The following is a 21,639-nucleotide window of genomic DNA, read 5'->3' on the forward strand; positions in this document are numbered from 1 at the left end:
AGCAGGGGCGGCATTTCCGCAGTCAGATGTCTTCTCTCCAGTGGCCTCGTCACCGGGAGGGACAGGCCTAGGATCACTTGCATGGCATCCTAGGAGTAAGGGGGACAGTGTGCTCCCTGGGTCTGTGTAAGCACTGAAGTTCAAGTCCAATGAGCAAATTCCAGCTGGACAGGGGAGCAGAGTGGTGCCCTGTGTCCCCATCCCAGGCCACGTGGGGTGCTGGGCCAGCAAGACAGTGTCTTCTGGAGGAAGGTGGGGTGGGGCTGCGACAGGGCAGGGAGCCGGGGTCCTGTGGGGGTTGGGGGGACAAGCACTTGGGGAGGCAGCAGGGGAACCCTGGGGTTGAAGGGTTGACCTGGGCGCCCCATGCAATGGCCTGAGGGGCCAGTGTAGTGTGGACCACCCTGAGGCTGGTGACTCATTCTGGGTGACAGCATGGATGCGGGGGAAAAATACCACCACCCCCGTGCAGGAGGTGGAGATGGGGCGCCCCGAAAGCCAGCAGGTCTGCCAGCCACCGGCCCTGCAAGCCCTCTCCCCAGACCCTGGTCCCCCTGCAGAGTGGGTCCCGGGCCAGGCGCCTTGGGAGGTGAGCAGGGCCTGGGGAGCGGGGCTGTTTTCAGCACCTCTATTTAAAGCCCTCAGTGGAGCTCCCGGGGGGCGTCTCCTCCGCTGCCGCCAGCCCTGCTGTAAGCTCGCTGGGCCATTGCATCAGTTATTGTTGCCGAAACGCGGGTCCCGGAGGCCCCGGGCTGTGTTTCTGCCTGGCTCTGCCTATTTTTACCTGCTCCCCAAGCCCCCAGCCGGGAACAGGCAGCCCCAGCACCCCACTCTTGGCAGCTGCAGCCTCAAGGGCCTTCGCAGCTGCAGGCCAGATGGGGCCCCTGCAGGTTCTAGAACATGGAGCTGGCACGGTGGCCTCGAGGATGACGCCTCCCCAGCCCCCGAACCCCGACCCCCCTCCCCGCAGGTCCTGTGTCTGCAGCCTGGACCCCCCAGCAATGCAGGCCCCCTTCACTTTGCCCCCGCAGGACTGCCCGCAGATCCTGCCATCCACCCAAATCTACGTGCCGGTGGGCGTGGTGAAACCCATCACCCTGGCCGCCCGCAACCTGCCTCAGCCACAGTCGGGACAGCGTGGCTACGAGTGCCTGTTCCACATCCCAGGGAGCCCGGCCCGCGTCACCGCCCTGCGTTTTAACAGTTCCAGCCTGCAGTGCCAGAACTCCTCGGTGAGGCGGGCCCTGCTGGGCAGGCACTCCTCGGGGTGCTGCCCCCCCCCCCAGTCCAGTCCAGGCTCCTCACATGGGACCTGGGGAGAGACCCTTCCGCACGGAGTGTCCAGTGGGGGAGTGGGCAGCCTGACAAGGCGGGGTGGGGGGTGTGACCTGGCTTATTGGCAGCCTTGGGGGCCCTTGGGGCCTGCAGGGGAGGAAGTCGGCTTATTGGTGAGCAGAAGCGCCCAGTGTCATCACCACCTGGGGTCCTTGGAGCCCTGAGGTTAGGTGACATGCCCAGCACTCACTGCATGAGTCTTGGGCGGCACCCTGGAGCTGGCCCTGGCAGACAGGCCTTCACACTCGGGTGCGGTGCGACTGGAGCTATTGTAATAGCCTCGTAGCAAGTGCGCTGAGTTAAGGGGTCTCTGCAAAGCCCGCCCCTGTTCTGGGGGTTGAGGGTGACAGTGGTGCCATACTGTCCCCTGCTCCCCCTGTGACCTCCGCTTTCCTGGGCTGCTTTGGGCCATCTGTAAGGCTTGGGGTGTTGACCTCTAGAATTCTGGGAAGGGACCTTGAGGTCCGAGGTCTGGCCCTCTGCTACTGGTGGCCCCTCGCTGCTCCTTCCCTGGACCTGGAATCTCCCCTAGAGCCTGCCTGTGCTGCAGTCAGTCCAGTCCTCTCCACCTCCCCAGCCTCCCACCACATCTCTGCCTCCCATGTCTCCCCGTCTCTGATCCTCTGTTACGTCAGTCCCCACACTGCCCCCGCCACAGCAGGCCCACTTTTATTTATCTTCCCTGCGAAGGTGTTTAAAGGGAAAGGGGAGTCAGGGAATGTGATCAGATCCAGCTAAGTTCCTGCAGATAAAATCATGATGAATCACTGACGAGCGCATCGGAGGTCCTCCGTTGCAGAAAGAGGGACAGGACTGGGCTCCTGGGGAGGAGGGCTGCTTTCCTGAGCCCAGTGGGGGGAGGGCAGGCACAGGTGACTAAGCCCCCTCCCCCCACCCTCAGGCAGTGCTGGAGTAGATGAAGGAGTCTGGTAAACTGAAGGTTCAGAGCACCCTGGAGGGGGTACCTGGGCAGGGTAGGCAGTGGTCCCGTTACAGGAGGCCCCTCTGTAGGCACTAGGGAGGGAGCAGGGGCTTGCGGGGCTGGGTAGCCGGGCGGGGCAGCTCTGGGGTGCCCAGCTCCTGCTGGCTGTGCCCCTCTGGCTCGATGACCCCCCAGCCACTGGCCTACCAAGCCTGCTCTTGGGGCCAGTCCCAGAGGTGGGAAGGACAGGCAGGGCCTGCACCCCAGAACCCATGGGCAGGGCCTGACCACCGTGCCCGATGCCTACAGTATTCCTATGAGGGCAACGACATCAGCGACCTGCCTGTGAACCTGTCGGTGGTGTGGAATGGCAACTTCGTGATTGACAACCCCCAGAACATCCAGGGTCAGTGGGGTGGGCTGACCCATGGCAGGGCTGTGGCTGGTGGTCGGGCGTCCTGGGGGCAGTGCGCAGAGCTCAGGTGCAAAAGATGGGCCTTGGGGGCACGGCCGCGTCGCTCCCGGGGGTGTGAGTGTACCCTCTTGAGGGCCGATGGCTCGCTGCTGGGGGCGGGGTCGTCTCTAGTCTGGGGGTAGGGTGGGAGTGCTCCTGGGTCTGGGGCCCCAGCTGACCCTGTGCTCCCCGCAGCCCACCTCTACAAGTGCCCTGCCCTGCGGGAGAGCTGTGGCCTCTGCCTCAAGGCTGACCCGCGCTTTGAGTGCGGCTGGTGCGTGGCTGAGCGCCGCTGCTCGCTGCGCCCTCACTGCCCTGCAGACTCGCCCACCTCCTGGATGCATGCCCGCCACGGTAGCAGCCGCTGCACCGACCCCAAGATCCACAAGGTAGGCCAAGCCCCTGAGCTGGGAGGGGCTGGGTGTCCACCGGTGACCGAGGTTCCAGCTCTGGCACCCCGCAGCTGTCCCCCGAGACCGGCCCGCGGCAGGGAGGCACGCGGCTCACCATCACGGGCGAGAACCTGGGGCTGCGCTTCGAGGACGTGCGCCTGGGCGTGCGTGTGGGCAAGGTGCTGTGCAGCCCAGTGGAGAGCGAGTACATCAGTGCTGAGCAGTGAGTGCAGCCCGGTCGGGCGGCTGGCGCTGGGGGCCCGGTGACCAGGTGGGTGAGGGGCGGGGCCCAGACTCCTAGCCTGCCCGCCCTGAGGCCGCCTGGGTCCACAGGATCGTCTGCGAGATCGGGGACGCCAGCAGCGTGCGGGCCCACGATGCCCTGGTGGAGGTGTGCGTGCGCGACTGCTCCACTCACTACCGCGCACTGTCACCCAAGCGCTTCACTTTTGTGGTGAGCCCCGATCCCTTGTCCCGGTGGCCTGGTGCTCTGAGGCCCTTTTGTGCAGGACTAGGTTAGCCTCGAGACCACCGCTGTGGACGCCTCCTGGTCCCTCTGCAGCCCTGTCACCCCACCTCACCTGTTCCCCCTATGTCCCCTTCCCCTGAGTCCCTCGCACCCTAGCTTCCACCGGAGGGGGGGGACAACGGACAGAGCGGGGGGGGGCAGGCCTGCCCCAAGTCGCAGCACAAGCCTCCTCCCACAGACGCCGACCTTCTACCGCGTGAGCCCGGCCCGCGGGCCCCTGTCCGGGGGCACCTGGATTGGCATCGAGGGTAACCACCTGAACGCGGGTAGTGATGTGGCCGTGTCCGTTGGCGGCCGGCCCTGCTCCTTCTCCTGGTATGGGGTGCAGACGGGAAGTGGGAGTTCTGGGGGCTGCTCCCCCTGGTGCTGCTTGGTTCAGATGGCATTGGGGGGGAGGCTCCCTCCTGTTGCCTGGGAAACCGGGTGTGGAGAGCCTGGCAGGGGTGATCGCTATGGAAACCGGCAGCGGACAAAGTTACTATGGAGACAGGTACCTCCTGAGCCTCGGGGCTGGGCCCTGGTTGGTGGGCGGGGCCTGGCCTGCTGCGGGAGCCCCGTCCTGTGTCCTGTGAGGCAGGAGAGGGAATTCCCTGTGAACGTGGCAAGATGCATTTTTCTCTTTTTTTAATTTTAAGAAAGAAAAAAAAGGAATCTTAACAAAAGCCCGGAGGCTTGAAGTGGATAATTTTAGATTAGGGATGATAATGGAACGGCCCTTTAAATATTTTCCTGCGGTAATTACTGGTTATCAGACTAATTATTGGTGTTTGCAGCCTTGCCGTGTGGGCCTGGCGGCTTTGGGGCCTCCCCACTGCAGTAAGGAAGCTCGGGCACAGGGACCCAGTGTAGGCTGAGACTGGCTGGCTGCCTGCCCCGTGGGGTGACCGGCACCCCCTGTCCGGGGCACTCAGCATAGCAGACAGGGCCCCCCGCTCGCGGAAGCCGCAGACTCGGCAGAGGTAGCACTGTGGTCAATAGGAACCACTGACCAAGGGCCACCCCCCACCCAGGCTGGGGGATTTGCGGTGACGCTCCGGGCATCCCTTCCCACTGGCTCAGGTGTTCACGATGCCTGCTGGGCTGGACCTGCCCAGGGCAGGGTGCCAGGGACATTGCTACAGGGAGGCTGAGGCTGGTGGGATCTGTTGGCAAGGACCCAGCCCTCAGCATCTCAGCAGAGCAATGAGGGGAGTGGGCCGGGTTGGGCTGAGCTGGCAGCCTCACCACCCCTCCCGGCCTCTCCAGGAGGAACTCTCGCGAGATCCGGTGCCTGACGCCTCCAGGGCAGAGTCCTGGCAGCGCCCCCATTATTATCAACATCAACCGAGCCCAGCTCAGCAACCCTGAGGTGAAGTATGACTACACCGAGGACCCCACCATCCTCAAGATCGACCCCGAGTGGAGCATCAACAGGTGGGGGCCGTGCCCGGCCTGCCCCTCCACCACCTCCGTCCTGGGCCGGGCTGCACGGTCCCCCGCCCCCCTCCCGTGGGCCCACCTCTGCCAGGGTGGCGCTGAGAGCCCACTCCTGCATATGGTCTCGGGGGGCCCCTTCCCGTTGGCTCTGCCCATGACCCCCAGCCTCTTGTCTTTAAGTGGAGGGACCCTGCTCACGGTCACGGGTACCAACCTGGCCACAGTCCGAGAACCCCGCATCCGAGCCAAGTACGGGGGCGTCGAGAGGGAGAACGTGAGTCTCACTGCCCGGCCCCCAGGAAATAGCTCCCGCTCTGTGACTGTGTTAGGAGGCCCCGGGACGGAGGGGGCTGCCAGCAGGGATGTCGGCTCTCGGGAGCATCGGGTTTAGCACGTGCCACCTGTGCCCCCAGAGCTGCATGGTCTACAACGACACCACCATGGTGTGCCGCGCCCCATCCGTGGACAACCCCTCGCGCAGCCCCCCTGAGCTGGGGGAGCGGCCTGACGAACTGGGCTTTGTGATGGATGACGTGCGAGCCCTGCTGGCACTCAACGCCACCTCCTTTGTCTACTACCCTGACCCCGTGCTGGAGCCGCTCAGCCCCACCGGCCTCCTGGAGTTGAAGCCCAGCTCGCCCCTCATCCTCAAGGTGGGACAGGCCCTGGGCGGGCGGGCGGGCGAGCAGGGGGACGGGCAGCAGGGCCGGAGGCTCACACCGAGGGCTCGCCTCCCCAGGGCCGGAACCTGCTGCCCCCGGCACCCGGCAACTCTCGGCTAAACTACACGGTGCTCATCGGCTCTACGCCCTGCGCGCTCACCGTGTCTGAGACGCAGCTGCTCTGTGAATCGCCCAACCTCACCGGGCAGCACAAGGTCACGGTGAGTGCCGGGGATCCACGCTCCCCCAGCCCCGCTGCCCTGCCCTGCCCGCCCGGACACCCCGTGAGCAGCCGCTCTCCACCTGCAGGTCCGGGCCGGCGGCTTCGAGTTCTCGCCGGGCATGCTGCAGGTGTACTCGGACAGCCTGCTGACGCTGCCCGCCATCGTGGGCATCGGTGGGGGCGGCGGGCTCCTGCTGCTGGTCATCGTCGCCGTGCTCATCGCCTACAAGCGCAAGTCCCGCGACGCCGACCGCACGCTCAAGCGGCTGCAGCTGCAGATGGACAACCTGGAGTCACGGGTGGCCCTCGAGTGCAAGGAAGGTGAGCGTGCGCGTGCGGGGCCGCCAGAGCGGGTACCCCTGTGGCCCCAGGCTGAGTGGGTGAGCCCCAAGAGTGGGGCTGGCGGTACGGGGTGGGGGAGTGGGGGCCTGTAGGGCCCCGGGGTCAACGCAGCCCTGTGCTCGCGACGGTGACGTCACTGTGACTCAGACGCACCTGCCCTCACTCACGGCCCCTGCGTCGTGTAGCAGAGCCCTGCTCGTGCTGGGGAGACAGCATAATGGTCACACAACCAGACTCTCATGCCTGAGGCTCTGAGGCCGCAGGTCCGATCTCCAGCACCACTCTCAGCCAGAGCTGAGTGGTGCTTTGTTAAAAGAAGGAAGAGGAAAAGTCAGAGTCAGAGCCTCACATGAAATGCCCAGGTAGTGAGCACAGGTGGACGCATCAGTGGTGGCAGCGGTGACAGTGCACGCCCGAGGCTGCTGGTCTGCTGCCTAGGCTGAACTTGAATTGTCCCCAGATGTCAGCGGTGGACATCCCAGCCTGGGTGACCGGTCCCAAGGTCCTCCTGTCCAGGGGTGTGGCAGGGGCCTGGAGTTTGTTGCTGCGGCAGCTGCTGCCCGAGGCCCATCGCTCCTAGTGGCTGTGTCTGCGGCACTGAGCCGAGTGAGCACTAGTTGTGCTGGGCAGTCCTGGCAGGGCCCAGCGGGCACCCGGAGCTGAGCAGAAGCTGACGGGGCTGGAGTCGAGCTTTGCAGGCAGGGCCTCCAGAGACCAGAAGGGTTGTGTGCTGAGGCTGGCGTGTGCGATGCCTCTCTGTGCCAGTGGCCATGTGGGCCTGGAGGCTGTCGGGCTAGCCGGGCCGAGATAACCAGGCGCTGGCAGCAGTGCCCAGAGATGGAGGTGCCAGCGCTTAATTCAACCTGCCAGCCCTCCAGAGCCCGCCCGGGCGTCTCTGGCTCCTGATCAGATACAGTGTCGTCTGGCCTACTGCAGGCGACTCTCACCACTCGGGAATGTTCCGTCCGGGCCTGTCTGTCCTCCCCACTTTTGTTTCTGAAAGAGGGAGAACTGGAGTGGGGCTGAGTGTCTGGGGTGCTCCCGTAGCCCCCCTGGCGCAGTTGCTGTACCACCTGCCCGCACCCTCCCACCCCTGCCAACCTGTCCGTGCCCCATCCCTGCTCAGACAGCGGAGGCCAGTGATTCCTCTTATGGTGCCGCCCCGCCTGAGGCCTGGAGTGCCCTCTGGGCCTGGCAGCATCCTCTGTTCTTGCCCTGCGGCAGCCAAGCAGAGCCAAGGGTTAGGACGGGGAAGGCTAAGGCCTGGTGGGGGCAGAGTGGTTTTTTAAGGTTAGTGAGTGCCAGGGCCGGGGCTCGAGCCTGGACCACGTGTGGCCTGGCAGGGACTGGCGGGGCAGGCCTCCCTGACCCCACGCCCGGCCGCAGCCTTTGCAGAGCTGCAGACTGACATCCACGAGCTGACCAACGACCTGGACGGCGCCGGCATCCCCTTCCTGGACTACCGCACCTATGCCATGCGGGTGCTCTTCCCCGGCATTGAGGACCACCCCGTGCTCAAGGAGATGGAGGTGAGCTGCGGCTTCAGGGCTTAGGCCTGGGGAGGAGGGCCTGCTGGGGCCTCCAGACCGCATGTCCCACACATCTGTCTGTCTCCGGTGGCTTTGGGAACCGGGCCCCAGCGGGCCAGGGCCCACTGGCGTGCGTGCGTGCGTGCGTGCGTGCGTGCGTGCAGGGGGCGGTTCGGGATGTGAGAGCACGGCTGCCGCGGCACGGAGGTCCTCAGCGAGCTGGGCTTTGCTCCTCAGCTGTTGGCAGTGCCCAGCTTGCTGACTGTCGCCCACTAGGGGGAGGGCCGGCCCCACGTCCAGCCCACGTGTCGGCTTCGGGACAGTCTTTGGCCAAAGTAGTTTCGTCCCTGCCCGGTTCAGGTGCTGAGGAGCCCCCGTGAGGCTCTGGTGGAGGATGCTCTCCCTCACTGAGTCTGAACGGGCAGCACCTGGGGTCGCTCCGTGCTTTCCTCTTGTCGAGTCTTTTTCCTGCTGCCGCCGCCTGTCCTGTTGCTCTCGCTGCTCTCTTGGCTGTGGCTGTGTATGTTACTGGGGCCTGTCTGCTTGGGCCCAAAGCCAGCTGTCACTGGGAGACCCCCACAGCCTCTGGCACTGTACCGTCAGGAACTTCCTGCTCTGCCGAGACTTAACTGCAGATAAAAGGCAGAGCCGAGGTCCTGGAGCCAGCCATGCCTGCATCCCACCCCTCCTTCCCACATGCACACAGTGTGGCCTTGAATAAGCCTCTTTCTCTGTCTGGACTTGAGCATCCTGCCCTGTGAAGTGAGGAGGACGGTTTCTGCACTGGAGCTTGAGGGGAGGGTGGAGTCAGAGCGTGGGCTTGGGGCCCGGCAGTGGGCGCTGTACCAGGCTCCCCTGAGCTGCAGGAGCTGCCATGGTGCGGGAAGGTGGACGCGGTGGCCCTGGTCCGGGGGACCTGTCAGGACGCCTTGTCCCCAACCAGGCCCAGCCCCACGGATGTCCTCTCCCACACCGGCCCGTGCTGGGTGTCCCACCGAGGTGCCAGCAGGCCCGTGTCCCCCGCCAGGTGCAGGCCAATGTGGAGAAGTCACTGACGCTGTTCGGACAGCTGCTGACCAAGAAGCACTTCCTGCTGACCTTCATCCGCACGCTGGAGGCCCAGCGCAGCTTCTCCATGCGCGACCGCGGCAACGTGGCCTCGCTCATCATGACGGCCCTGCAGGGCGAGATGGAGTACGCCACGGGCGTGCTCAAGCAGCTGCTGGCCGACCTCATCGAAAAGAACCTGGAGAACAAGAACCACCCCAAGCTGCTGCTGCGGCGGTGAGCCTGCGGGGGGTGAGGAGTGAGGCTTCCGGTGGCATGGGCGGCCCTGCTGCCCGGGAGGCCTGACCTCATGGGGGGGGGGGGCAAGACCCCTGCGGGGGGCCTGGTGGCAGGAGCTGTGACACCCCTCCCTGTGTTCTGTCCCAGGACTGAGTCGGTGGCAGAGAAGATGCTGACCAACTGGTTCACCTTCCTGCTGTATAAGTTCCTCAAGGTGGGTGGCAGGAGAGGAGGGGCCGGGGGGCAGGCAGAGGGGGCGGGCAGCAGGCGTTTCTCCTGCGTTGTCTTTATTGAGGGCGCAGTGTCCCTGGGGTTGGTGTTGGCCGTGGTTAAGTCTGGGCTGCTGGCAGGCATTGGGTGAGTTGGGTCCCCAGCCAAGGGGGCTGCAGACAGTGTTCTGCTCCAGCTTCTTTGCTGGCTGGGTGGATGCCTGGTGGCATCTCTGGAGGAGACAAGGGTGGTCGGGGCTGGTCCTGCAAAGGAGGTCACCGTCCCACTTGAGAAGTATAGTCGGGGCTGGGGGGAGCTGCCTATGTCAGTCCTTTACATCTGTTTGATTTAATCCTGGTGTCAGGGATTGAACCCAGGGCCTCACGCATGGAAAGCACGTGCTCTCCCACTGGGCTCCATCCCCGGCCCCTCCCCCAGTGCCCACGCCGGCTTCTCAAGTGCAGGGTGAAAGCCAGCCAGCTTTCTCAGGCCTGTCTCCAGTCAGCACCTTTTCACCAACTTGGTGGCCGCTTGGGATTATTCTGAGTTCTCTCTTTTCACCGTTCAGATCTCTCTAGGGCTGTTTCTTTGAGGAGGCTGTAGAAGTTCCCTCCTTCTCTATCCTAGCAGCCCTCCCTCTTCCACAGCCCCTGCTCAGTCACTGGTGTGCTGTGTGAGGTGGGGATCTGCCCTCCGCTCCCTGCCGCGCTCACTCCTGCTGTCTTCTTCAGCGCAGAGCAGAGCGGGCCTCCCCTCAGGTGGCCCTTTCTTAGACTCCAAGGGCCGAGTGCTCTAGATTTCATTGCCTTTGGATTCAAATCCTGGCTTCCTGGTGTTTGCTCTACAGCCTCTGGCCAGTAGCCTCACCCCCCCCCCCGCCCCCGCCACTGGCCTCTCTCTCCTGAGAAAGTTTTTAGGAAGAGAGGTGCCCTTAATACCTCAGTGTCCCCCTACATGCCCCCTTGTGTCTCCTTCCCAAATGGCATCATGGAGCCAAGTTTGCAAATGAACCCTAATCCAGAGACAGGTGGGGTGGTTGGGTCCCGGGGCGCTCTGCCATGGCTGCCCCTGTAGCTGACACAGAGGCACCCGCAGCATCCGTGTCAGGGCTCGGAGGAGGAGGAGGAGTGGGGGGTCCTAGGTGGAAGGACAGCAGGTTCAAAGGCCCTGAGGTGGGAACACAGGGTCGCTGGGGTGGCAGGAGGTGGCCTTCCAGGTGGCAGCGAGAGTGACAGGTACAGGGCAGGCCTTTGCTGAGCGCCCAGGAGACCCCAGCCCTCGAGGCTCGAGGTCCCACCGGCCCCAGCATAGACTCCGGCCCCCTCGGTGCTAGTGAGCAGTGCTGGGTCGTTCACCTGTGCTCTAAAGCAATGGTATCAGTTCAGGGCTCAGCTGGGTGTCCCTTGGCGCCACCCCCGCTTGGCCTCCAAGTATTCTGGGCTCTGCGCTCAGCCCTCCAGACTCAGGTGGCATTTGGGGTCCTCTCCTTATTCGGAGGGGGCACATGACTGTGATGGGCCCACTCACTCCCTGGCATAGTCATCTTGGCTCTGGAGCGGCCTCCGTGCAGACTCGGGAGTGGTGCCCATTTTGTTCTTGGGGTCCACACGCTGGAGGGGTGGGGGTGGCGGCAAGTCTGGGGCCCTGGCCACAGCCCGCCCGCCGCCTGCCCGCAGGAATGTGCGGGGGAGCCGCTCTTCATGCTGTACTGCGCCATCAAGCAGCAGATGGAAAAGGGCCCCATCGACGCCATCACCGGCGAGGCTCGCTACTCGCTGAGCGAGGACAAGCTCATCCGCCAGCAGATCGACTACAAGACGCTGGTGAGGACCCCCCCACCCCCCGCAGCCCACACCTGCCCGGGCCTGGGGCTCATGCCGCCTGTCCCCTCCCCCCAGACCCTGAACTGCGTGAACCCCGAGAACGAAAATGCACCCGAGGTGCCGGTGAAGGGGCTCAACTGTGACACGGTGACGCAGGTGAAGGAGAAGCTCCTGGATGCCGTGTACAAGGGTGTGCCCTACTCACAGCGGCCCAAGGCTGGGGACATGGACCTGGGTGAGCAGGCCGGCCGGCCAGCCTGGGGTGGGACGGGGGTGGGAACAGGGGGCATGAGGACCCTCGGGACAGAGGGACCCCGGGCTCATGAGCACATGGTTTTGGGAGGCCCCCATGAGCTAGGGAGACTGGAGGGACGGGCGCCTGGGCTGAGGAGTCGGGCTTAGAGCTGGGGACTGGGAGCAGGCCAGCTATGGAGGGTGGCTGCCTGGGTGGGGAGAGGAGGGGGAGGAGAGGGGTGCCCCCTGGGCACAGGCTTCAATGCCAGGGCCTGAGCTTCCCGCTGGGAGCTAGGGAACCCTCCCCCTCTCTATTCTGAAGGCTGAAGCTCTCCTGAGCTCCCCCCCCAGCCCGCTGGCCTCCTCCTCCTCCTGCCCAGAGAAGCTGGGTGGCGGCACACCCTGTCTGGGTGCCGTCCCCACAGCGCCCCCTCCCCCCGCAGAGTGGCGCCAGGGCCGCATGGCACGCATCATCCTGCAGGATGAGGACGTCACCACCAAGATCGACAACGACTGGAAGAGGCTGAACACGCTGGCTCACTACCAGGTGCTTAGCGCCAGGGGCGGGGCCGGGGCTGGTGGCGGGGGTCCACCGGAGAGACCTGCCAGACCCACTGTGGGTGGCGCCAGGAAGTGCTGGGGGCGGCCGCGGGGGGTCTCCCGCAGTGGGTCACGCGTCTCCTGACACCACCCTGCGCACAGGTGACAGACGGGTCCTCGGTGGCCCTGGTGCCCAAGCAGACGTCCGCCTACAACATCTCCAACTCGTCCACCTTCACCAAGTCCCTCAGCAGATACGGTGAGTGCGGGGCTGGGCCAAGGCTGCTCATGGCACTTCCTGGGGTCACTGTCCCCACCACCGAGGGTCGGTGGCTGAGGGCCGCAGAGTCGCAGTGGGGACAGTGAGGTCTGGGTGGCGGGGTGGGCGCTGATGGCACCATGCCCGCAGAGAGCATGCTGCGCACGGCCAGCAGCCCCGACAGCCTGCGCTCGCGCACGCCCATGATCACGCCCGACCTGGAGAGCGGCACCAAGCTGTGGCACCTGGTGAAGAACCACGACCACCTAGACCAGCGCGAGGGCGACCGGGGCAGCAAGATGGTGTCCGAGATCTACCTGACGCGGCTGCTGGCCACCAAGGTGGGCGGGCGGTTGGGCAGGCGGGTGGGGACACGGCCACGAGAGCCGGGCGAGGGCAGGTCCCAGCGCTCTCTCTGTGCCGCCCCAGGGCACGCTGCAGAAGTTCGTGGATGACCTGTTCGAGACCATCTTTAGCACGGCACACCGCGGCTCGGCCCTGCCGCTGGCCATCAAGTACATGTTCGACTTCCTGGACGAGCAGGCCGACCAGCACCAGATCCACGACGCTGACGTGCGGCACACCTGGAAGAGCAACTGGTACTGCAGGGGCTACCGGGGCAGGGGCTGCAGGGGCACTGGGGCAGGGGCTGCAGGGGCACTGGGGCAGGGGCTGCTGGGGCACTGGGGCAGGGGCTGCTGAGACACTGGGGAAGGGGCTGCTGGGGACACAGGAGCAGGGGCTGCTGAGACACTGGGGCAGGGGCTGCTGGGACACTGGGGCAGGGGCTGCTGTGGCACAGGCTGGGGCTGCTGAGACACTGGGGAAGGGGCTGCTGGGGACACAGGAGCAGGGGCTGCTGAGACACTGCGGCAGGGGCTGCTGGGACACTGGGGCAGGGGCTGCTGAGACACTGGGGCAGGGGCTGCTGGGGACACAGGAGCAGGGGCTGCTGAGACACTGGGGCAGGGGCTGCTGGGACACTGGGGCAGGGGCTGCTGTGGCACAGGCTGGGGCTGCTTGGGACACTGGAGCAGGGGCTTCTGGGGCACTGGGGCATGGCTGCTGAGACTCGGGCAGGGGCTGCTGGGACACTGGGGCAGGGGCTGCTGGGGCACTGGGGCAGGGGCTGCTGGGGACACTGGAGCAGGGGCTGCTGAGACACTGGGGCAGGGGCTGCTGGGACACTGGGGCAGGGGCTGGGCTTCGGGAAGTACAGACACAGAGACTGGACTGCAATGGCCTAAGCTGGGCCCTGGTCCAATGGCCCAGTTCTTGCCGGGCTCCCTGCCACAGCCCCTGTACCTGTGGGCCTTCCCAGTTCACCCATGTTGGAGATACCTGCCACCACCACCCCAGACCTGGGCATGCCCTCTGCTCCACCTTGCAGTCTCCCTTTGGTTGGGGTGACACCTGCAAGTGTGAGTCTGGGTAAGGGTAGGCGTGAGTGGGCTTCTGTGTGTCTAGCAGGACAGTCCCGGGGAGCCTGTTGTAGCACCCAGTGACGGGGGGCTCTGGTGGTTTTCACCTCCCATGGGGTTGACACCACCTTCCTCCAGCCCAAGACCTGCGACCACTGCCTGTCTGGTTTTTGACTCCCCGAATTGGACACCAGCTTTGTCCTCCTCCCCTGTCCCCCGGGGTGTCACCCCTTGGCACTCGGGTTTCTATGTGCTGCCAGCACTGAGCATATGACACTCAAAGGGTGGTCACTGAACACATAATGTGTGAGGTGTGCAGCTGGTAATCTGAGTTTCCAGCCTTGTTCACCGTGACGTGGCTAGTGGCTGTCTCGTGGCCCAGCGTGAGAGTGGCGTTCTGGGCCCAGATGTGACTGTCTGTGGGCCGTGTCCCTGATGCTCCAGAGTGAGGGAGTCTGATGCAGTGTGTGCTCATGGTGGGGGGGGGGAAGCACCCCCAACTAAGTGGCCCTTGGCCAGCCCGCCGTGGCCCTTGGGAAGGACGCCCAGGCCCCAGCTCAGTGCACCCCGCCCCCCGCAGCCTGCCCCTGCGCTTCTGGGTGAATGTCATCAAGAACCCGCAGTTCGTGTTTGACATCCACAAGAGCAGCATCACGGACGCCTGCCTGTCGGTGGTAGCGCAGACCTTCATGGACTCCTGCTCCACGTCCGAGCACAAGCTGGGCAAGGACTCGCCCTCCAACAAGCTGCTCTATGCCAAGGACATCCCCAACTACAAGAGCTGGGTGGAGAGGTGGGCGCCCCGGCGGGGCGGGCGGGCGGGCGGGCGGGCACCAAGGCCCCGGGCCCGGCTCACACGCCCCCTGCCGCCCGCCGCAGGTACTACGCCGACATCGCCAAGATGCCCGCCATCAGTGACCAGGACATGAGTGCGTACCTGGCCGAGCAGTCGCGGCTGCACCTGAGCCAGTTCAACAGCATGAGCGCCCTGCACGAGATCTACTCCTACATCACCAAGTACAAGGACGAGGTGAGCGTCCGGCTCCAACGCCACCATGCGGCCCCGGGCCTCCGCAGGCCACCGGGATCGGGGGCGGGGCTCCAGGTAGAGGAGCGTCTCTCCTGGGTGGCGCCCCCAGGCGGGGTGCAGTTCACAGGCCTGGCGGGTTCCTTAGCGCAGGGCGCTGTAGCGTCTTCAGCTGGAAGTGGGGGACAGCTAACGCCCGGCCCCCGCAGATCCTGACAGCCCTGGAGAAGGATGAACAGGCGCGGCGGCAGCGGCTGCGGAGCAAGCTAGAGCAGGTGGTGGACACCATGGCCCTGAGCAGCTGAGCCGCCGGGACCGCGCGGCAGGATGCCAGCCAGAGGCCCTCAGGGGCGGCCTCCGACCACAGCCAGAGCCGGGGGTACTCGGCGCCCGTGTGCTCTGGGGCTCCCCACTGTTCTCCTACCAGGAGTGCCCGTTCTTACTGGTGTGGGTGATGCCCACCCTCCCCACCCAGGCCACTTGCCACAGGGCTGGGGGGGGCCCAGGTGCAGCCGGAGGCCTTCCGAGCACAGGGTGACCACGGAGGGACTCGGGTGATGCCCAAGCCCTCCAGGAGGCAGGCAGCCAGGGCCAGGAAGAGGCCGAGGAGGGGCTGCAGGCCCGGTGTCCTGGGCAGAGTCTGAGGACCAGGGGCCCCAGGGGAAGGCCCAGCACTCGGCCGAGGTCAGCTGGGTCACCTCGGGTCACCAGCCACACCGGCCCCCACACACTAGCTGCTGCACCACCACCACCAGCCTCAAGTGGCGCCCGTGTGCTCTCGTGGCCGAGGCCGGGGTCCCCTGGCCTCCCCCAGAGAGAGGCCCCGGCTCCCTCCTATGGAGGGGCTGCAGGATGCCCCGCTAGCAGCTCCCAAGTGACTTCTGGGAGGACATGACTCCCCTTCTGTCCTCAGGGCTGTGACTCCCGGGGCTCCGAGGTGTGAGCGCATGTTCCTGTTATTTATTTCCCCCATGTGCCCACGCCCGCCCAATGCCTACCTTCCGCCCTCCCCTCCCCCCTCCTCCTCTTCCGCCTGCCAGCCGCTTCCAGGCCAGGACCTCTTTAGTGTGCTGGCCCCAGGAGCAGGGGACACCTGGGGGTACATTTCACCCCCTTCCCAACCTGACTGGAAGCGGGAGGCAGTGACCAGAGGGTCCAGGGCTCGACTCTGTCCTTTTTGCCCTCAGTGAGTGAGAGAGAACAAATTTTTACTGAGAAGCCGTGTAGATTCCTATACATAGATATGCACATATATATATATATATATATATGTGTGTGTGTGTGTGTATATGTGTGTGTGTGTGTGTGTGTGTGGCTCTGCCTCGCCGCCAGCCCCAGTGGGGTCCTGTACAGTCCCGGAGCAGCACTTTCCAGAGACAGTGCAGTGCAAGGAGAGCTGGGCAGTGGGAAAGTGACACCGGATGGCCAGGAAAAAGCGGCCAGTTTCCCGAGTGGGGCACCCCCGCCTCCACCCCTCCTCGCCCACACCCCCCTCGTCGTGCAGGGTCCTGATTTTCCTCTGGTGCCGAGAAGAGGGGTCTCCTCCGGCCCCCCGAAAGCTTCCAGGCCCGGCCGCGTTCCTGCATGACTGTGCTAGCGTTTAGTCTGACTTGATCTTTTTAAAACTGCAAGTGTTGAGTACTAGAGGGTGGTAGGCCTTTTATTATGGCTCTTTTTCTTTCTCTCTTTTTTTTTTAATCGCTCAGTCCTTTACGAAAGCAATCGAGCAGCCCACTGCCCCCTTTTCCTGCTCCCCCTTTTTGATGGTACTAGAAACTTCCCTGGACTTTAAGGGACAGCTAACTGTGGCCGCTCCCCAACCCCACCCCAAGCCCCTTGGCTACAGCCCAGGTCCCCTAAATCATGAGAGCCGGGATAAAAGCCCAGTGCCTCGGGTTGGGGGGCTTCCCCACCTTCTCCCAAGGCAGGGGAGGAGTGGGAAGTCTGTGACCAAGGTTAATCGGGGGCAGGGAAGGAGTGGGAAGTCTGTGACCAAGGTTGATCAGGGTCCCCCAGTCTGCACCCCAACACGCCGCAGGGGACGGCCTGCTGAAGAACAGCCCTGGGGGGCTCACTTCTAGGGCCAACTCGGGGGCGGGGGGGGCTGCAGCAGAGGCTGTTCTGAGAGGGTGCTTTCGGGGTCACCTTGCTTCAGCCCCAAACCCTGTCTGGGGTGCCACCCATCTCCCTGACTCACCTGGCCGCACCCCCATGTCTTCCTTGTATGAAGGCTTGTATTTGGAGCCCTGTTCTTCCAGTCGCCCTTAGTAGAATCCACTTCCAACGCCCCTTCCTTAGAGCTGCTCATCTGCGCGAGGAGTGGGGCCCCCTGGGCTCATCCCAGCAGGCCGCAGGTTCCTGCAAGGACCTCCCAGGTGTGCGGGCACCGGTGAGGGTGAGGGAGCCCTGCCTGAGCCACACCCTGGGATGGGGTGCACAGCCTCCGCAGAGCACTGCTGTGGGGTGCAGGCACTTTAAGTTAGCTGTTTACATGCAAGCTGGGGGGCCCGTGCCAGGCCCTCTCTGCCCAGCCAGGGCTGGCCCCCATGCCTTCCTCCCCCCCCCCCCCCCCCGCTAGTAGGCTCTGGCTTCTCCTCACCAGTTCTCATGTCCTCCCAGCTCCAAAGCACCCCTGTCACCAGGTGTCCACCTGCGGGGGTTCTGCCCCCATCACCGGCCTGCGGGAAGGGGGTACGTAGGGCCAGGCAAGAACCTTGTTCTGTGCAGGGTTCCTCTGCAGCCCCCAGCCCCCCCCCGTCTAGACACTGCTGCTACTGCCCTCCGTTTCTCATGCCCCAGCCCGCCCCACCTCTGCGGAACGTCAGGGCTCTCACGCCCCGTTCTCCATATACCTCGAGCTTGGCCTACACTCCCGGGGCCGGGAGCCTGGAGGGCGTGGAAGAGGGCCCGGGGCACACTGAGGCAGAGCCTCCCCCCCCCACTCATCTCTCCTGCCCCCCAGCTTGCTAAGAGCCTCCGTCCTAGCTTGTCCCCAGGCTCGGGACTTCAATGGCTCACGTCGTTGGTGCTACACAAGCTAGATTAGATATATTTAGAGAGCGAGAGAGAGCGAGAGCTATTTTTCAGACAAAGCCCACAATTAGCTGTCCTTTAATGCCGCCAAGCTGCCCCCCCCAGTAAAAAAGAGTCCCCCCCGGCCGTTGCTTCTCGCAGAAGCAGAGTGGCCACTGGGCACCTAGCCCACAAAATGTAAATAGACGGCGATTTCCTATTTTGCTGTTCTTCAGATTTAGTACTTGTAAATACACACACACGAAGAGATTAAACATTTTTGCTAAAGCTCTTGGATCTGGGTTTTTCTTGGAGGCCAGCACGGTCTACATTGATGGGGGGAGGGGGGAGGCTGGTATGCTGGTGCCTTGAGTGGGGTTTTCCCACTCCCCGGCACAGCAGCCTGACCCCAGAACCTACTGGAAGTGTGGTATCCTCCCCCACCCATGGGCCCTTGCAGGCTCTGGGGTCAGGTGGACTTGGCCCCTGTACTTTTGGGTCAGAACCGGATACTGAAAGTCTCCAGGGCCTAGCCTTGGGCCTCAGGGTTCCGGGGCTACGTTTCCCAGACTCAGCTTCTCGGCCTCGCACCTCCGGCACCAGTCCGGGAAATGCCGGCCTTTCCAGCCCAGGTCGGCCATTCAGCCCGGGGAGGAGAAAGTGCTCCCATCTGCTGGGAGGACCCCAGGCAGGGCCTGTCTCTGTGCTACCCCATCTGCTCCAACAGGGGCGGCCTGAGGCCAGGTGCTAGGCCTGGGTGAAGGCAGGCCTGGGTGAAGGCAGGTCTGGGCCTGGAGGTGCCAGGTGTGCCGTCCTCAAGGAACCTGCCTGCACACCTGCTCCCGTCGCCGCCACGCTCACCTGGGTGGCGAACTGGGCTGAGGCTGCTTGGTGCAGGGGGACTGGTGAGTGAACCTCACAGCCACCCTGTGACACAGGTCATTGTGCCCAGCGTGCAGACAGGAAGCCCAGGCACACTGCAGGTAAATGCTAGAGCCAGACTGAAAGCAGAAGGAAGGTCCCCAAGGTCCCCAGGGACTGCAGTCCCGCCTTTCTGTCAGGGGCTGTGACAGAGGCCCATAAATCATCCTCTCTGCCTCCTGCTCCCTCGGCCAGTCCTGACAGCCGGGGCTGTGGGCGTCAGCTCTGCGCCAGGCTCAATTACCAAGAAGAAATCAGCGTAATCACCGTGAAATTGCATCGGAAACAAATTTAGCAAATGCGGGCCCCGCGCAGGCGGTGAGGCGGGCTGCACTGGTGGCTCTGGCCCCTCCAGCCTCCTGGCACAATCAGCCCTGCCTCAGTTACCCTCGTTAGCTGCCGAGGGCCGCCGCCCCACCAGCCCGCAGCCCGGGCGAGGCCCGGAGCCGCAATCAGTGAGCTGCGGTGATCAAGAGTAATTACATGGAGAGCCCGGCGTCTCCTGATTGCCATGCAAGGAGGGAACCGCAACCGACAGCTGTTAATACACGGGCTGTGCCGGGCAAGTGGCGTCTCTGGGGGCCTCTGACCTGGCCCACCGGACGATGGTTCCTCTTCCAGGCACTCATGACACCGGGATCAGGCCAGGACTGTCTGACCTGGCCCCAGGGGACAGAGATGACTGGAGATTGATCGATTGCCCTGATCTTAACTCCAGCAGTTAACACCATTGAGCCCGGACTAAAGACAGGATGGCCTGGGGGACTCAAGTCCTGTTCTCTTGAAGCTGCAGAGAGGAGCTGGCACCCAGCATGCACCTTGCTTTAGGGAAGATGGGGGGAAGATCACTCATCCCCAAACCCAGGTCCTTCCTCCTCCCCCCAGGAGAAACAGAAGGCTGACACTTTGGAAGGCAGGAGGCTGATTTGCGTCCTTATTCCGGGCTGCGATTAGATGAAGGGGTTACCCTCAGCTACAGGTTCAAGTGGCAACAGAGCCAACCTCACTCCCCACCAAAGCTGGGGTGGCAGAACCTGACTTTGTGCATGGGCGGCTGGCGGGCCCTGGGCTTCCTAGAGGGCCGGTGCGGGCCGCTGACCGTGGACGAGAGCAGGGAGAACAGGCTGAGCAGAGCCAGGCACACTCAAGGCCATCGGAGACCCAAGGGAATCAGGGACAGGGTGCACCCTGTGGCGGGTGTGAGCCAGGCGGGCTTGGGGGAGTCCAAAGGCACAGCTAGTGTTCCTGGCCGGACACAGCACAGCCCAGGCTACTGAAGGCTGCACTCTGGTGGCCCTGCCAGCAATGGGAGAAGGCCTGAGGGAGGGGCTGGCTGTGAGGTAGCCACAGTGACCTGGGCTCCCACAGTCTGAGTGGTGTCGCCCTAGCATTTTCCACCTGGTCACCCATGCCCATCAGCCGTCCGCCCAACACACCCATCACCCAGCTGACCACTGATCCACCCAGCCCAATCCACTCACCACCATCTGCCCCTGAGTGCTGGCAGCCGGCCCAGCATGAGAGCAAAACTCTGGGATGACTGTCCCCACCTCCATCCTCCTTCCTCTCTTCTCCCTCCAGGCTGTTCAGACCAGCTCATTCTGCTCCCCTCACCCCGCGTACCTGGCTGCTAGTCGACCTTCAGGTGGGTCCCCAGTCCCTGCTTCCTGGCATGTGGTTCTGGCCTCTTTCCTTGGTCCACCCCCCCCACCAGCCTGGCATTCATAAGACACTTCCCCTCTCTGTTCATGAACTTTTTTTCTTAAATTTACATTTTCTTTATGTGACATAGGTGCCATTTTCATACTAACATTTATATGTCCATATTCAAAGGTCCTCCGTATCTCAAAACTGTCTCTTCACAGATGGTTTGTTTAAATGGGGACCCCAGGAACCCAGCTAGTCTCAAACTCACATTAAAAAAATATTTTTAATGTACATATTTAATATATATTGAATAGAGGCAGAGAGAGAAAATGAGAGGGGAGGGGAAGATAGAGAGGGAGAGAGCCAGGGACACCTGCAGACCTGCTTCACCACCTGTGAAGATTTCCCTCTGCAGGTGGGGGGACCAGGGGCTTGAACCCAGGTCTTTGCGCACTGTGATGTGTGTGCTTAACCAGGTGCACCATGTCCTGGCCCAGACCCACATTCCAGAGTATCATTCCAGCATACGCAGTTCCACAGACTGAGCTCAGGGAGGGGAGACGTCATGATACCACTCCACCCTCTTCGGATCCCCCCACCACCACCTAGGGGCATCCACAGTGCTGCCATGTGGGACCAGGTCTCGAACTCAAAATGAAGCTTGTTGGGTTCCGTATGGCAGTTACCTCGCTCCTTTGCCCCTTAGGGCCACACGCCTCCTCTCTGGCATTCCTCCTGCCTCAGTGGGTCCCGAGAGCCATCATGTGGGTACCTCCCTCCACCTCAGACCTCTCTCTAAAGCCCACTCCTCCTTTTTCACTTGGAAAGGGGAGTTTCACTGCACGATGCTGGTCGGGGAAGCAGTGCGGCCGGCCATAAATAGAAGGTGGCTGTACAATGATACAAAGAGAGTAAAAATAACATTCCAGTTCAGCAACTGGCGGCTGCATGAATAAATCCTCGCGTCTGATAAGGTCACAGGTGCAAACCCCGGGAGCAGGGAGCGGGGAGGCACGCGGACCCTGCTCCACTCCCTCTGCTCTGGGCATGTCGGTCATTTCTCCTCCCAGGGAGTCCTCTTCACTGCTGTGGTGGAAACCGGGGTACACAGAGAGGGCAGTGCCACTCCCCAGAGCCCTGTGGACATATCGCCACCCCAGCTGGGACCTCCTGGCAGTCCATTTAGAGTCCATGATGCCACCTCTGCCTGTGGTCCCTCCAAATGCCTGGTTAGGCATCCTTCTGCCCCTCTGGGAGGGTGCCTTGGTCACTTCCGCCCTGTCTGGGGTCCCCGCCGTCAGCCAGAGGCCACCTGCACACTTCAGATGCCAGGCCCTGCCACAGTGCCCGGGCTGCTCCTGCCAAGTCCCCGACTGAGACTGGTTCCTCCTCATTCCACTGGCCGTGAGCCACCTGCCCCCAGGGTCACTGAGCCCGCCCCCGCTGTGGCCGTG

At 63.7% G+C, this 21,639-nt stretch overlaps 1 protein-coding gene across 1 annotated transcript in view; it reads left to right on the forward strand.

The window, feature by feature from the left end:
* Positions 1-17,905, forward strand: part of PLXNA1 (plexin A1) — a 32,176-nt gene extending 14,271 nt beyond the window's left edge. The window contains exons 9-32 of the mRNA XM_060180276.1: positions 1,032-1,232; positions 2,567-2,663; positions 2,907-3,100; positions 3,175-3,326; positions 3,437-3,557; positions 3,811-3,947; positions 4,878-5,045; positions 5,229-5,322; positions 5,462-5,701; positions 5,788-5,931; positions 6,020-6,254; positions 7,662-7,804; positions 8,748-9,088; positions 9,239-9,305; positions 10,978-11,124; positions 11,200-11,359; positions 11,802-11,905; positions 12,061-12,157; positions 12,308-12,498; positions 12,587-12,756; positions 14,159-14,371; positions 14,458-14,608; positions 14,815-16,560; positions 16,603-17,905. Of these exons, the coding sequence (XP_060036259.1) occupies positions 1,032-1,232; positions 2,567-2,663; positions 2,907-3,100; positions 3,175-3,326; positions 3,437-3,557; positions 3,811-3,947; positions 4,878-5,045; positions 5,229-5,322; positions 5,462-5,701; positions 5,788-5,931; positions 6,020-6,254; positions 7,662-7,804; positions 8,748-9,088; positions 9,239-9,305; positions 10,978-11,124; positions 11,200-11,359; positions 11,802-11,905; positions 12,061-12,157; positions 12,308-12,498; positions 12,587-12,756; positions 14,159-14,371; positions 14,458-14,608; positions 14,815-14,910 (3,663 nt within the window). The 3' untranslated portion in view covers positions 14,911-16,560; positions 16,603-17,905. The remainder of the gene's footprint in view (positions 1-1,031; positions 1,233-2,566; positions 2,664-2,906; positions 3,101-3,174; positions 3,327-3,436; positions 3,558-3,810; positions 3,948-4,877; positions 5,046-5,228; positions 5,323-5,461; positions 5,702-5,787; positions 5,932-6,019; positions 6,255-7,661; positions 7,805-8,747; positions 9,089-9,238; positions 9,306-10,977; positions 11,125-11,199; positions 11,360-11,801; positions 11,906-12,060; positions 12,158-12,307; positions 12,499-12,586; positions 12,757-14,158; positions 14,372-14,457; positions 14,609-14,814; positions 16,561-16,602) is intronic.
* Positions 17,906-21,639: the final 3,734 nt, after the last annotated feature.

The sequence above is a fragment of the Erinaceus europaeus genome, chromosome 21 (genome assembly GCF_950295315.1).
Source record: "Erinaceus europaeus chromosome 21, mEriEur2.1, whole genome shotgun sequence".
NCBI classification, from domain to species: Eukaryota; Metazoa; Chordata; class Mammalia; order Eulipotyphla; family Erinaceidae; genus Erinaceus; species Erinaceus europaeus.